At 38.7% G+C, this 17,536-nt stretch overlaps 1 protein-coding gene across 1 annotated transcript in view; it reads right to left on the bottom strand.

The window, feature by feature from the left end:
- The window catches only part of stab1 (stabilin 1), a 199,845-nt gene that overhangs the window by 11,692 nt on the left and 170,617 nt on the right, over nt 1–17,536 (bottom strand). The window contains exons 58-62 of the mRNA XM_045691993.1: nt 14,361–14,468; nt 13,116–13,309; nt 8,358–8,502; nt 3,085–3,218; nt 1,575–1,740 (exon numbers count right to left, since the gene is read on the bottom strand). Coding sequence (XP_045547949.1) covers nt 1,575–1,740; nt 3,085–3,218; nt 8,358–8,502; nt 13,116–13,309; nt 14,361–14,468 — 747 coding nt within the window. The remainder of the gene's footprint in view (nt 1–1,574; nt 1,741–3,084; nt 3,219–8,357; nt 8,503–13,115; nt 13,310–14,360; nt 14,469–17,536) is intronic.

Below are 17,536 nucleotides of genomic sequence, written 5' to 3'. Positions count from 1 at the left end.
CAGACAGGTTGTAATACACATCTACAGGGAGACAGACGGGTTGTAATACACATCTACAGGGAGACAGACGGGTTGTAATACACATCTACAGGGAGACAGACGGGTTGTAATACACATCTACAGGGAGACAGACAGGTTGTAATACACATCTACAAGGAGACAGACAGGTTGAAATACAGGGAGACAGACAGGTTGTAATACACATCTACAGGGAGACAGACAGGTTGTAATACACATCTACAGGGAGACAGACGGGTTGTAATACACATCTACAGGGAGACAGACGGGTTGTAATACACATCTACAGGGAGACAGACGGGTTGTAATACACATCTACAGGGAGACAGACAGGTTGAAATACACATCTACAGGGAGACAGACGGGTTGTAGTACACATCTACAGGGAGACAGACGGGTTGTAATACACATCTACAGGGAGACAGACGGGTTGTAATACACATCTACAGGGAGACAGACGGGTTGTAATACACATCTACAGGGAGACAGACAGGTTGAAATACACATCTACAGAGAGACAGACAGGTTGTAATACACATCTACAGGGAGACAGACGGGTTGTAATACACAGGACACATCCACAGGGAGACAGACAGGTTGTAATACACATCTACAGGGAGACAGACGGGTTGTAATACACAGGACACATCCACAGGGAGACAGACAGGTTGTAATACACATCCACAGGGAGACAGACAGGTTGTAATACACATCTACAGGGAGACAGACGGGTTGTAATACACAGAAAGTAAACAATTCCACATTTTCCTTATTGATTGGCATTGAGGAGAAGTGGAATTTCAGTGTACAGTACTTCAACAATTTCCTGGAATTTAAATGAAGTCTGTAACAGTAAGTGGAGTCCAACCCTGGGTGATGGTGTTACCTGACAGTCTGTATGTGGAGTCCAACCCTGGGTGATGGTGTTACCTGACAGTCTGTATGTGGAGTCCAACCCTGGCTGATGGTGTTACCTGACAGTCTGTAACAGTATGTGGAGTCCAACCCTGGGTGATGGTGTTACCTGACAGTCTGTATGTGGAGTCCAACCCTGGCTGATGGTGTTACCTGACAGTCTGTAACAGTATGTGGAGTCCAACCCTGGGTGATGGTGTTACCTGACAGTCTGTATGTGGAGTCCAACCCTGGGTGATGGTCTTACCTGACAGTCTGTATGTGGAGTCCAACCCTGGGTGATGGTGTTACCTGACAGTCTGTAACAGTAAGTGGAGTCCAACCCTGGGTGATGGTGTTACCTGACAGTCTGTAACAGTAAGTGGAGTCCAACCCTGGGTGATGGTGTTACCTGACAGTCTGTAACAGTAAGTGGAGTCCAACCCTGGGTGATGGTGTTACCTGACAGTCTGTAACAGTAAGTGGAGTCCAACCCTGGGTGATGGTGTTACCTGACAGTCTGTAACAGTAAGTGGAGTCCAACCCTGGGTGATGGTGTTACCTGACAGTCTGTAACAGTAAGTGGAGTCCAACCCTGGGTGATGGTGTTACCTGACAGTCTGTAACAGTAAGTGGAGTCCAACCCTGGGTGATGGTGTTACCTGACTGTCTGTAACAGAAGGCGTCGTATTTGCTGCTGGGGTCCACAGGGTCTTTGTATAGCACTATACCAACATGGTTGTCACCACACTTGACCGATGGAAACCTGGTTGGATAGCCCACTTTCTTCCCTTGTATCCATCCAGCAACACATAGGTGCATTCCCAGCTTAGAGAACGACACAAACACAAACACATGAACTGCAACATCAGCGATGGGGTGTCAATCAAGACATTTACTGGTTGCATCCCGATTCTCTGCCCTTCTCCTAAAGTCTGCACTTGTACACTTCCCGGTCGTCATGGATTTAAAAGCATTGGCTGGAGCCTCGGAGTTTCCACTGACCAGGAGTGTGCAAGTGCACACGGGGAGAATTGGGACACTGCCACTGTCTGGATGAATCCTCACCAAATGAAGTAATACTTCTAAATGGTGAACTATCACTTTAAATCACCAGTATCATGTAGCTGAGGGTTAATGATGTCCTGGTTCAACTTCAAACTACTGCCACCGCCCAAGAAGTTGAGTTAAATGGGCAGTCTGGGATTGACACATCAACATTTGGACTTTTTTTTTTTAAAGTAATGATATATAGCATCAGGGTGACTGCTTTGTTGCTTTGAATCCCAAATTTTCCTTATTTTACCTTTATTTAACTAGGCAAGTCAGTTAAGAACAAATTCTTATTTTCAATAACGGCCTAGGAACAGTGGGTTAACTGCCTTGTTCAGGGGCAGAACGACATATTTTGTACCTTGTCAGCTCGGGGATTTCATCTTGCAACCTTTCGGTTACTAGTCCAACGCTTTAACCGCTAGGCTACGCTGCCTCTAGCCGCTAGGCTACCTGCCTCTAACCGCTAGGCTACCTGCCTCTAACCGCTAGGCTACCTGCCTCTAACCGCCAGGCTACCTGCCTCTAACCACTAGGCTACGCTGCCTCTAACCACCAGGCTACCTGCCTCTAACCGCTAGGCTACCTGCCTCTAACCGCTAGGCTACCTGCCTCTAACCGCTAGGCTACCTGCCTCTAACCGCTAGGCTACCTGCCTCTAACCGCTAGGCTACGCTGCCTCTAACCACTAGGCTACCTGCCTCTAACCACTAGGCTACGCTTCCTCTAACCACCAGGCTACCTGCCTCTAACCACCAGGCTACCTGCCTCTAACCGCCAGGCTACCTGCCTCTAACCACTAGGCTACCTGCCTCTAACCGCTAGGCTACCTGCCTCTAACCGCTAGGCTACCTGCCTCTCTAACCGCTAGGCTACCTGCCTCTCTAACCGCCAGGCTAGCTGCCTCTCTAACCGCCAGGCTACCTGCCTCTCTAACCGCCAGGCTACCTGCCTCTCTAACCGCCAGGCTACCTGCCTCTCTAACCGCTAGGCTACCTGCCTCTCTAACCGCTAGGCTACCTGCCTCTCTAACCGCCAGGCTACCTGCCTCTCTAACCACCAGGCTACCTGGCTCTAACCACCAGGCTACCTGCCGCCCCGAGGAGGATGACCTCTGACCTGTTGTGCATCAGCCATCTGAGAGAAGGTGGCGAGCGAAGCCCCCTCGGCTTGACAGGCTAGCTCAGCATCTGTGTAGTTCAGCTGGTACTTCCCTCCACTGGAACGCATGGGGAACACTCCAGCAGTGTTACCTGACGACACAAAGGAATAAACGGTCTCTTAATAAAGATGGAAATAACTATCACTTTAAAAAGGAATAAACGGTCTCTTAATAAAGATGGAAATAACTATCACTTTAAAAAGTAGAATCTGCAAAATGATGTTTTCATGAGCAGCACCGCAGAGCAAATCAAAGTTTATTTGTCACGTGCGCCGAATACAACAGGTGTAGTAGACCTCACAGTGAAATGCTGAATACAACAGGTGTAGTAGACCTCACAGTGAAATGCTGAATACAACAGGTGTAGTAGACCTCACAGTGAAATGCTGAATACAACAGGTGTAGTAGACCTTACAGTGAAATGCTGAATACAACAGGTGTAGTAGACCTCACAGTGAAATGCTGAATACAACAGGTGTAGTAGACCTCACAGTGAAATGCTGAATACAACAGGTGTAGTAGACCTCACAGTGAAATGCTGAATACAACAGGTGTAGTAGACCTTACAGTGAAATGCTGAATACAACAGGTGTAGTAGACCTCACAGTGAAATGCTGAATACAACAGGTGTAGTAGACCTTACAGTGAAATGCTGAATACAACAGGTGTAGTAGACCTTACAGTGAAATACTAAATACAACAGGTGTAGTAGACCTCACAGTGAAATGCTGAATACAACAGGTGTAGTAGACCTTACAGTGAAATGCTGAATACAACAGGTGTAGTAGACCTCACAGTGAAATGCTGAATACAACAGGTGTAGTAGACCTTACAGTGAAATGCTGAATACAACAGGTGTAGTAGACCTCACAGTGAAATGCTGTATACAGTAGAGAGGCTATATACAGTAGAGAGGCTATATACAGTAGAGAGGCTATATACAGTAGAGAGGCTATATACAGTAGAGAGACTATATACAGTAGAGAGGCTACATACAGTAGAGAGGCTACATACAGTAGAGAGGTTATATACAGTAGCAAGGCTATATACAGTAGAGAGGCTACATACAGTAGAGAGGTTATATACAGTAGAGAGGCTATATACAGTAGAGAGGCTATATACAGTAGAGAGGCTATATACAGTAGAGAGGCTATATACAGTAGAGAATCTATAACCGTAGCGAGGCTATATACAGTAGAGAGGATATATACAGTAGAGGCTATATACAGTAGAGAGGATATATACAGTAGAGGCTATATACAGTAGAGGCTATATACAGTAGAGAGGATATATACAGTAGAGAGGCTATATACAGTAGAGAGGCTATATACAGTAGCGAGGCTACATACAGTAGAGAGGTTATATACAGTAGAGAGGTTATATACAGTAGAGAGGCTATATACAGTAGAGAGGCTATATACAGTAGCGAGGCTACATACAGTAGAGAGGCTATATACAGTAGAGAGGCTACATACAGTAGCGAGGCTACATACAGTAGCGAGGCTATATACAGTAGAGAGGCTACATACAGTAGAGAGGATATATACAGTAGAGAGGATATATATACAGTAGAGGCTATATACAGTAGAGAGGATATATACAGTAGAGGCTATATACAGTAGAGAGGCTATATACAGTAGAGGCTATATACAGTAGAGAGGCTACATACAGTAGAGAGGCTACATACAGTAGAGAGGCTATATACAGTAGCAAGGCTATATACAGTAGAGAGGCTATATACAGTAGCAAGGCTATAAAAGTAGCGAGGCTACATACAGTAGCGAGGCTACATACAGTAGAGAGGCTATATACATTAGCGAGGCTACATACAGACACCGGTTAGTCAGGCTGATTGAGGTAGATTGTACATGTAGATATGGTTAAAGTGACTAAGCATATATGATGAACAGAGAGTAGCAGCAGCGTGGGGTTGGTATTACGATGAGCGTGATTAAAGACTATTTATACACGCAGTCACACAGAGTATCTGCGCAGGTGTTCACGTCACGTTGATACAATGTAGTAGCTACAGGACCAAAACTTCAGAGAAGAAATACGTCCACAGGTACACCTCCAATTGACTCTAATGATGTCAATTAGCCAATCAGAAGCTTCTAAAGCCATGACATTTTCAGGAATTTTCCAAGGTGTTTAAAGGCACAGTCAACTTAGTGTATGTAAACTTCTGGCCCACTGGAATTGTGATATAGTGAATTATAAGTGAAATAATCTGTCTGTGAACAATTGTTGGAAAAATTACTTGTGTCATGCACAAAGTAGATGTCCTAACCGACTTGCCAAAATTATAGTTTGTTAACAAGAAATTTGTGGAGTGGTTGAAAAAACGAGTTTTAATGACTCCAACCTAAGTGTATGTAAACTTTTGACTTCGACTGTATATACACTACATGGCCAAAAGTATGTGGACATCTGCTTGTCCAACATCTCATTCCAAAATCATGGAGATGGTTCTCCCCTTTCCTCCTATAACAGCCTCCACTCTTCTGGGAAGACTTTACACTAGATGTTGGAACATTGCTGCAGGGACTTGCTTCCATTCAGCCATGAGCATTAGTGAGGTCGGGCACTGATGTTGGGCGATTAGGCCTGGCTCGCATTCGACGTTCCAATTCATCCCAAAGGTGTTCGATTGAGTTTCTGTGCAGGCCAGTCAAGTTTTTCCACTCGGATCTCAATAAACCTTTTCTGTATGGACCTTGCTTTGCGCACAATGGCATTTTGCTGCTGAAACAGGAAGGGTCTTCCCTAAACTGTTGCCACAAAGTTGGAAGCACAGAATCATCTAGAATGTCATTATATGCTGTAGCGTTCAGATTTCCCTTCACTGGAACTAAGGGGCCTGAACCATGAAAAACAGCCCCAGACAATTATTCCTCCTCCACCAAAACTTTACAGTTGGCACTATGCATTGTGGCAGGATTTGTCCTCCTAGCATCCACCAAATCCAGATTCGTCCGTCGGATCGCCAGATGGTGAAGCGTGATTCATCACTCCAGAGAACGCGGTTCAACGGTGGCGAGGGGAGAAATGTGACGAACTGACTTGTTGGAAAGGTGGCATCCTATGACGGTGCCACGTTTAAAAGTCACTGATCTCTTCAGTAAGGGCCATTCTACTTCCAATGTTTGTCTATGGAGATTGCATGGCTCTGTGCTCGATTTTATACACCTGTCAGCAACCGGTGTGGCTGAAATAGCCGAATCCACTAATTTGAAGAGGTTTCCACATACTTTTGAATAGCGTATGTCTGTATTTCATTTTCAATAAATGTGCAAACATTTATAAAAACATGTTTTCACTTTGTCATTATAGGGTATTGTGTGTTGATGGGTGAGGGGGGAAAATATATATATATATTTAGCTAGTATAGTTCCTTCAGTATTCTCTTGAAATTTGAGTTCTTGAGTTTCCCAGCCATACAGTGGATATAAAAAGTCTACACACCCCTGTTAAAATGCCAGGTTTTTGTGATTGTAAAAAAACGAGACAAAGATAAATCATGTCAGAACTGTTTATACTGTTTAATTATTATATCCACTGTACCTGTGATTGAAATCAACACAGGTAGGCATAACGTTATTGTTTTCATATATATATGATTGTCACTGGCAGTATTACTATCAACACTAGACACTTAGCTATGTCATGTCACAATTCCAGACTTAACAATGCACAAACAGTCTGTTCTAGGCATGCTATTTCTATGCTCCCAGTTCTTTCAATTTTGTATTTGCTTATTTTACTTTCGGTTTTGTACACCGACTTCAAACAGCTGAGAAATACAATATTTTTTGGTTATGGAGATATTTCACAGCGGTTTACATTGGTAATTGATTCTCTACACTATTACTTGCTTATTTTGTCACAAACTGAAATTAGGCGAACTATTCAGATTTTATCCAACCAGGAAATGGCGGAGCGAACTGTGGTAGTGCAGGTCTTAGTTCAGTTCTGTGGTAGTGCAGGTCTTAGTTCAGTTCTGTGGTAATGCAGGTCTTAGTTCAGTTCTGTGGTAATGCAGGTCTTAGTTCAGTTCTGTGGTAATGCAGGTCTTAGTTCAGTTCTGTGGTAATGCAGGTCTTAGTTCAGTTCTGTGGTAATGCAGGTCTTAGTTCAGTTCTGTGGTAGTGCAGGTCTTAGTTCAGTTCTGTGGTAATGCAGGTCTTAGTTCAGTTCTGTGGTAATGCAGGTCTTAGTTCAGTTCTGTGGTAATGCAGGTCTTAGTTCAGTTCTGTGGTAATGCAGGTCTTAGTTCAGTTCTTACTGTGGTAATGCAGGTCTTAGTTCAGTTCTGTGGTAGTGCAGGTCTTAGTTCAGTTCTGTGGTAATGCAGGTCTTAGTTCAGTTCTGTGGTAATGCAGGTCTTAGTTCAGTTCTGTGGTAATGCAGGTCTTAGTTCAGTTCTGTGGTAATGCAGGTCTTAGTTCAGTTCTGTGGTAATGCAGGTCTTAGTTCAGTTCTGTGGTAATGCAGGTCTTAGTTCAGTTCTTACTGTGGTAATGCAGGTCTTAGTTCAGTTCTGTGGTAGTGCAGGTCTTAGTTAAGTTCTGTGGTAATGCAGGTCTTAGTTCAGTTCTGTGGTAATGCAGGTCTTAGTTCAGTTCTGTGGTAGTGCAGGTCTTAGTTCTTCTTAGTCAGGTCTTAGTTCAGTTCTGTGGTAATGCAGGTCTTAGTTCAGTTCTGTGGTAATGCAGGTCCTAGTTCAGTTCTGTGGTAGTGCAGGTCTTAGTTCAGTTCTGTGGTAGTGCAGGTTTTAGTTCAGTTCTGTGGTAGTGCAGGTCCTAGTTCAGTTCTTACTGTGGTAGTGCAGGTCCTAGTTCAGTTCTAACTGTGGTAGTGCAGGTCTTAGTTCAGTTCTGTGGTAGTGCAGGTCCTAGTTCAGTTCTTACTGTGGTCGTGCAGGTCCTAGTTCAGTTCTTACTGTGGTAGTGCAGGTCCTAGTTCAGTTCTTACTGTGGTAGTGCAGGTCCTAGTTCAGTTCTTACTGTGGTCGTGCAGGTCCTAGTTCAGTTCTTACTGTGGTAGTGCAGGTCCTAGTTCAGTTCTTACTGTGGTCGTGCAGGTCCTAGTTCAGTTCTTACTGTGGTCGTGCAGGTCCTAGTTCAGTTCTTACTGTGGTAGTGCAGGTCCTAGTTCAGTTCTTACTGTGGTCGTGCAGGTCCTAGTTCAGTTCTTACTGTGGTCGTGCAGGTCCTAGTTCAGTTCTTACTGTGGTAGTGCAGGTCCTTGCACGTGGCCTGGGGGTCACATCCTCCGTTCTCCTCTAGACAGCGATCGACGGGTGGGACCAACTTCTCCAGACACTGTAGCCCGTTCCCCACGTACCCATCAAGACACTCGCACTGACGCTCATTCTGATAGGATAAAACACATCAGGACATTACTAAAACCAAGGATAACTAGGTCTCAAAATGTACCGGAGGAGACGAACCTTGGACTTTCTCCTCCAATTGCATTTTGAGAAAGAAATGAGGGGATAGGTTGCAAGGAATCTGGTATTTGGTATTTTATTATGGATCCCCACTAAAGCAGCAGCTACTCTTCCTGGGGTCCACACACAAAACATGAAACATGACATAATAGAGAACATTAATAGACAAGAACAGCTCAAGGACAGAACTACATTTCCATTTAAAAGCGGCTCACATAGCATTACAGTATCAATACATACACAATATCTAGGTCCAATAGGGGAGCGGCGTTGTAGGTGTTGCTTTATCTGTTTGTTTAAACCAGGTTTGCTGTTTATTTTAACAATATGAGATGGAAGGAAGTTCCATGCAATAATGGCTAAACATAATACCATACGCTTTCTTGAATTTATTCTGGATTTGGGGACTGTGAAAAGACCCCTGGTGGCATGTCTGGTGGGATAAGTGTGTGTGTCAGAGCGGTGGGTAAGTTGACTATGCAAACCATTTAGAATTTTCAACACATTAATGTTTCTTGCAAAAACAAGAAGTGATGCAGTCAGTCTCTCCTCAACTCTTAGCCAAGAGAGACTGGCGTGCATAGTATTTATATCAGCCCTCTGATTACAATGTAGATCAAGACGTGCCGCTCTGTTCTGGGCCAGCTGCAGCTTAACTAGGTGTTTTTTTTTTTAGCAGAACTTGACCATATGACTGGACAATAATCAAGATTAGACAAAACTAGAGCCTACAGGATTTTTTTTTTTTTAAGTGTGGAGTCAAAAAAAGCAGAGTATCTCTTTTTATTACAGAACTCTCCCCATCTTTACAACCATTGAAGCTATGACTTTATCCTGCTAACTGTTCCAAATATCCGAACTGAATTTGGTAAAAGGGATTTTATGTACTCTGCGCCATCGTCTGGGAAACGCCTTACAAAATACTGTTAAACTGGAAGAACTTGGTCCCGATTGGTGTTTTTAAATCATTGATGAAGGATTTTGAGGCGGATTCCCTGTCAATGTTTTTAATTTGCTGTTTTATGATTTTGTTACACTCTTGTGAATTCTATGGTTTTTACTAGATTACTTCTGGTTTTTCACGTTGTCTGTCTGTAATTGTGTAATGACTTGGTGCTGCCTATCTTGGCCAGGACGCTCTTGAAAAATACATTTCAAATCTCAGTGAGCCCTTCCTGGTTAAATAAAGGTTAAATAAATACAAAAATAAAAATGTTTTGACCATGACAGTTTACAATCTAAGATATCACCAAGTAATTTAGTCTTCCCAACTTGTTCAACAGCCACACCATTCATCACCAGATTCAGCTGAGGGCTAGAGCTTAGGGAATTATTTGTACCACATACAATGCTCTTAGTGTTTTCTCAACAACAGGTTATAGTCAATTGTTACGGATACAGGTAGTGTGTATCCTGTATGTGTATTTCTTTTCTCTCCTTCTCCTCCTGACAGGTGGCAATCATCATTCCCCAATCAGAAGACACCTGCTCCTTTTCTATTACCCTATCACATCCCCTTTCCCTTGGTTTAAAACCCCAGTCAATCTCTCTCTCTGGAGTTCAATCTCACACTCTGTGTTCAATCTCTCTGTGTCCATTTCTCGCTCTCTCTCTGTATTGATCTCCCTTTTGTTTTGCTCCTACATGTCCCATTTGTCCGGTTATCCTGTGAGTATTGTTTTGTTATTTGACTGTTTGTTTGTCGGTGGGAAAAGGGGGTACCAAGACAAGTCGCCCATGGGCATACATTACCCGTAGGAATACTGTGTCTAAGTACCCTAGTTAGAACTGGGCGGACCACCCACTGTATTTGTGGTTAGTTAGCTAGCTGTTATTGAAATAGGCTAGTCTAGTTTAGGGGTGTTTTTGGATTATTGTTTCTTTGCTTGGGTCCAGCTCAGCCCCTTTTCTCACACCCCATTACTGTGTGTTTAAAGAAATAAACCATTAGTGTTTGACGGTTAATTTAAGTTGTCTGTGGTTTTTGTTCTCACTGTTCCTTTATCACTATTATAATTTGCATTAGTTATGTTACGGGTTTTGTTTCCATCCCCCCTCCTAGACTGCAGGGCCAAAGGGATTCGTAACATCAATAATAACAAAGGGTGCACTGAAGTCTAACAGTACAGCTCCCACAATCTTCTTTTTATCAATTTCTTTTAACCGATCATCAGTCATTTGTGTCAGTGCAGTACAAGTTGAGTGCCCTTCTCTATAAGAATGTTGAAAGTCTGTCAATTTGTTTACAGAGAAATAGTATTGTATTTGGTCAAACACCATTTTTTTGCCCAACAGTTTGCTAAGAGCTGGAAGCAAGCTGATAGGTCTGCTGTTAGAACCAGTAAAGGCCACTTTACCACTCTTGGGTAGCGGAATGACTTTGGCTTCCCTCCAGGTCTGAGGACAAAGACTTTCCTCTAGGCTCAGAGTAAAGATATGACAGATAGGAGTGGCTATAGAGTCAGCTATCATCCTCAGTAGATTTCCATCTTGGTTGTCATTATTGATCGATAACAACAATTTCTCCACCTCTCCCACACTAACTTTACAAAATTCTAACTTGAGTTTTTTTTATGCACGAAGACAATGGCTCACTGTTCGTATGTGGCATAGCCTGCCTACATTTTCCCACTTTGCCAATGAAGTAATCAATACAATAATTGGAAACATTAAATGGTTTTTGTGATGAATAAGCCATCTGATGGGATGAAAGATGGAATTGAATTTGTCTTTCTGCAAGATGGCGCCGACAGACATGGAAACCCTGCTTTCAGCTCCTGAGCAACATTGAAAGTATTTTTGTTTTTTTTTGTGTGTTATTTCTTACATTAATAGCCCAGAAAGTTTGCGTTATTACATACAGCTAGAAACCTCCAACCACAACACTTCAACACCACTTGACATGAGGTCTTCTCTAAGCATTACAGGAATATGGCTCTGAATATATACAGCAACACCTCCCCCATAAGCATTCCTGTCTCTTCTATAGATGTTATATCCTTGTATTGCTACTGATGTGTCATCAAATGAAGTATCTGAGTCTCAGAAATGGCTAATACATGAATGTTATCTGATAACAAGTTATTGATTTCATGAACCTTATTTCTAAGGCTACATATATTCATATGGGCTATTTTCAGCCCTTTCCTGGGTAGTTAATCAGAGATAAGAATATGGACAAGGGCAAATAAAGCAAGAGAAAAAAAATACATTCAGCAGTCCATTAATCATTTGGCGTGTGTGTGCTGCGGGGTTGAGGCTACGAACCAATAGGCTTGGCTCTCTCATCCCTTCCAATAGGCTTGGCTCTCTCATCCCTTCCAATAGGCTTGGCTCTCTCATCCCTTCCAATAGGCTTGGCTCTCTCATCCCTTCCAGGAGGGAAGGTGGACATTGAGCCTGTCGTAGCGGATGTACGCAATGTTCCCACGCGCTCTGGCAGCTTTCATGGCTGGGATCAGTTCTTTCCTCTTCTGGCACACAGCTTCAGGATAGTCCTCAAGATATATGTTCCTCTCAAGATCTTGGCTCTTTCCAGACCAACTACCTTGTCCTTGAACCTCGGGCATTTGATCACTGTCGGCCATGAGCCTGTCACCCAGGCCGCTGGTGAGTTTTCCAATCCTGTGGGCGCGCTCCACCTCAATGGTCCCGCGGTCCATCTTCAATTTCTCAGAGATCATTTCCCTCACTTTGTCCTCAGACTCCGTCAAGGTCTCGTGGAGATTCTGAAATTCCACCCATAACCATATTGTTCCGTCTTTAATTATCCCTGGAGATAATCTGATTTCCTCAGTCATTGTTATGATTGATTCACACACAGAACTGATGTCCTCTCTCAATGACTTACAGATTACTGTCATCTTACCGTTCTCCTGTTTAAACTCACCGAGCTGAACCTGGGAGAACTGCAAACTATTCTTCAGGGCCTGGACCTCTCCGGTTAGGTCGTCCATTTTTTTTTTTAATTAGTTGACTCCACCAGTATTTGGACAAAACTTTTTGTATTTATTTTCTTGTTGTTGTAACAACTGCCTGTAGAACTATTTGTGTTTGTTTAAAAGAACCTTCACCCGTGATAGAGAGACACCGCTGTCCTCAACGGTACTCCTGCCAGCTTTGGTCTTTATCACGGTAACAACGCTGTTACTCCTCACAGTTCCAGACAGGGCATGTCAGAGGGAAGATACAAAACAGCCTGGGACACAAGCCGGTCCCAGCCACAATGGCTAACAGCGTTGCGGGCTGCGTTCAAACCCTCAGGAAAACCCTGCTAGCTTGATAGGCTAGCAGCTAGGCTAGGCTAGGCTAGTTTCTACACCAAACATCTCCTCAGACACGGTCCTTGGCCGTCAGGATCACTGGACAGATAGTAGCGCTTCCAGCAACTGATGCCAACCGCGTCGCACGATCCAAACTCAAAAAGGTAGCTAGCTACTAACCAAACTTTTTCATTAGAACACCTTTTTCATTCGACAGGAAGGAAAGACAATTGAGAAAGAGCCAGAAAAACAGGAATATGAAGCCACCACTCACAGGCCCTGTGAACAGGCAGGTAGCGAAGTCACTGCATCCTCCGTTGGTCTCTGCGACGCACCTGTTGATAGGTGAGCAGACAGAGCCGTCACCCTCGTAGCCAGACAGACATGTACAGTTGACCTGCAGGTCTGTCTGGAGACAGGCTGCGTGCTCGTGGCAGCCCCCGTTGTACTCCGCACACATATCAGGAGCTGCAGGAGACAGAGAGATAATTAATAATATAACAGGCTGGGAGCTGGAGGAGACAGAGAGATAATTGATAATACAACAGGCTGGAGGAGACAGAGAGATAATTAATAATATAACAGGCTGGGAGCTGGAGGAGACAGAGAGATAATTAATAATATAACAGGCTGGAGCTGGAGGAGACAGAGAGATAATTAATAATATAACAGGCTGAAGGAGACAGAGATAATTAATAATATAACAGGCTGGAGGAGACAGAGATAATTAATAATATAACAGGCTGGAGGAGACAGAGAGATAATTAATAATATAACAGGTCAGGAGCTGGAGGAGACAGAGAGATAATTAATAATATAACAGGCCAGGAGCTGGAGGAGACAGAGAGATAATTAATAATATAACAGGCCAGAAGCTGGAGGAGACAGAGAGATAATTAATAATATAACAGGCCAGGAGCTGGAGGAGACAGAGAGATAATTAATAATATAACAGGCTGGGAGCTGGAGGAGACAGAGAGATAATTAATAATATAACAGGCTGGAGGAGACAGAGAGATAATTAATAATATAACAGGCCTGGAGCTGGAGGAGACAGAGAGATAATTAATAATATAACAGATCAGGAGCTGGAGGAGACAGAGAGATAATTAATAATATAACAGGCCAGGAGCTGGACGAGAAGATTTGGAAACAGAATAGCAAGGCTTAGTCTCAAATTGCACCCTATTACCTAATCAGTGCACACAGTTTCCATAGTGACTAACAAACTACATTGGGTCTTTATCTAAAATGTCACACTGTTCCCTATATTGTGCACTAATAAAAATAAGTGCACAATATCGGAAATAGGGTGCCATTTGGGACGCATCCCAAGACTAGCTAAATGTTTAGGGCCAAAGAGTTTTTCCCGGTCTGGTCACATGGTCTGGAAAAACTCTGGGCTCCTAGTCATGATGCACCACCCCAAGAGTGTGGATTTAGAATGAATACATTGGGTTAATCTATTAGCTAACTGGATTGTGGGTAATAAATGAGTTAAATAATGATTCCAACCCACCAGTGCAGTTCAAGCCGTCCCCCACATACTGTGACTGACAGAGACAGATGTTTTCGGGCAGACACACAGCGTTGCTATGGCATTCTGGAGAACACACCAGCTTCTTCTCTGATTGGACACAACAGTAAACAAAGTTATCACACACGGGCCCACACATAAAATACAATTTTTTGTCCATAGCTACTTTATTATTATTATAGTTGTTATTGTTATTATTTTTATTATTTTTATTATTGTTATTATTATAATAGTTTGTTATTGTTATCATAGTCTTTGTTATTATTATAGTTTATTGTTTTTATTATTATAGTTATCATTATTTTGTATATTTTTGAAAAAGAAAAATATTGTTATATTATAGTTATTATGATTATTGTTGTTATTATTATTATAGTTATATGTATTATTGTTATTATCATAGTTATAACTATTATAGCTATTATATGTATTATAGTTACTATTACTATTATTGTTATATTTATTATAGTTATTATATGTATTATTATAGGTATTACTATTATTGTTATGTTTATTATAGTTATTATATGTGTTATTGTAGTTATTATTAATGTTATAGTTATTATGTATAGTTATTATCACTATTATAGCTATGCATTATTATAGTTATTATATGTATTATTATAGTTATTATATGTATTATTATAGTTATTATATGTATTATTATAGTTATTATATGCATTATTATAGTTATTATATGCATTATTATAGTTATTACTTTATTGTTATATTTATTATAGTTATTATATGTATTATTATAGTTATTATTTTATGTATTATTATAGTTATTATATGTTTATTATAGTTATTATTAAGTTATAGTTATTATGTATATTTTTCACTTATAGTTATGTATTATTATAGTTATTATATGTATTATTATAGTTATTATATGTATTATTATAGTTATTATATGTATTATTATAGTTATTATTATATGTATTATATGTATTGTTATAGTTATTATTATATGTATTATTATAGTTATTGTTATATGTATTATATGTATTGTTATAGTTATGTGTATTATTATTATAGTTATTATAGGTATTATTATAGTTATTATAGGTATTATTATATTATTATATGTATTGTTATAGTTATTATGTGTATCATTATAGTTATTATATGTGTTATTAGTTATTACATGCATTATTATATGTATTATTGTTATTATGTATTAGTATATATGTTATTATAGTTATTATATGTATTATTATTGTTATTATTACTGTTATAGTCATTATGTGTTATTATAGTTATTAATGTTATAGTTATTATGTATAGTTATTATCACTATTATAGCTATGCATTATTATAGTTATTATATGTATTATTATAGTTATTATTATTATAGTTATGTATTATTATAGTTATTATATGTGTTATTATAGTTATTAATGTTATAGTTATTATGTATAGTTATTATCACTATTATAGCTATGCATTATTATATTTATTATATGTATTATTATAGTTATTATATGTTTATTATAGTTATTATTATATGCATTATTATAGTTATTATATGTGTTATTATAGTTATTATTAATGTTATAGTTATTATGTATAGTTATTATCACTATTATAGCTATGCATTATTATAGTTATTATATGTATTATTATAGTTATTATATGTATTATTATAGTTATTATTATGTATTATTATAGTTATTAATGTATTATTATAGTTATTATTATATGTATTATTATAGTTATTATATGTATTATTATAGTTATTATTATATGTTATTATATGTATTATTATAGTTATTATATGTATTATTATAGTTATTATATGTATTATTATAGTTATTACATGCATTATTATAGGTATTATTATATGTATTATATGTATTGTTATAGTTATTATATGTATTATTATTGTTATTATTACTGTTATAGTCATTATGTATTATTATAGTTATTATTAATGTTATAGTTATTATGTATAGTTATTATCACTATTATAGCTATGCATTATTATAGTTATTATATGTATTATTATAGTTATTATATGTATTATTGTAGTTATTATATGTTATTATATGTATTATTATAGTTATTATGTGTATTATTATTATAGTTATTATATGTGTTGTTATAGTTGTTTTATGTATTATTATAGTTATTATATGTTTTATTAGTTATTACATGCATTATTATATGTATTATTGTTATTATGTATTAGTATATATGTTATTATAGTTATTATATGTATTATTATTGTTATTATTACTGTTATAGTCATTATGTATTATCATAGTTATTATTATATGTATTATCATAGTTATTATTATATGTGTTATCATAGTTATTATGATTGTAATAGTTATTATTATATGTGTTATCATAGTTATTATGATTGTAATAGTTATTATTATATGTGTTATTGTCATTATTATATGTGTTATCATAGTTATTATTATATGTATTATCATAGTTATTATTATATGTATTATCATAGTTATTATTATATGTATTATCATAGTTATTATTATATGTATTATCATAGTTATTATTATATGTATTATCATAGTTATTATTATATGTGTTATCATAGTTATTATTATATGTGTTATCATAGTTATTATTATATGTGTTATCATAGTTATTATTATATGTGTTATCATAGTTATTATTATATGTGTTATCATAGTTATTATGATTGTAATAGTTATTATATGTATTATTATAGAGTATTATTTTATTTATTATAGTTAATATTATTATAGTTATTATTATTATTATTATTATTATTATATGTATTGTATGTATTATTATGTACTATTATAGTTATTATTATTATAGTTATTATGATTGTAATAGTTATTATATGTATTATTATAGAGTATTATTTTATTTATTATAGTTAATATTATTATAGTTATTATTATTATTATATATATTGTATGTATTATTATGTACTATTATAGTTATTATTATTACTGAGACTGAGCCACAGTCTTCCCTGTGGCTCAGTTGGTAGAGCATGGTGTTTGCAATGCCAGCATGGTGTTTGCAACGCCAGGGTTGTGGGTTCGATTCCCACGGGGGGCCAGTACAAAAAAAAAAACAGAAAAAACTATGCATGAAATGAAATGTATGAAATGGATGCATTCACTACTGTAAGTCGCTCTGGATAAGAGCGACTGCTA

This window comes from Salmo salar, chromosome ssa12 (genome assembly GCF_905237065.1).
Source record: "Salmo salar chromosome ssa12, Ssal_v3.1, whole genome shotgun sequence".
Taxonomy (NCBI): Eukaryota; Metazoa; Chordata; class Actinopteri; order Salmoniformes; family Salmonidae; genus Salmo; species Salmo salar.
The sequence above is the reverse complement of the archived record's forward strand: the minus strand, read 5'-3'. Positions and strand labels throughout refer to the sequence as shown.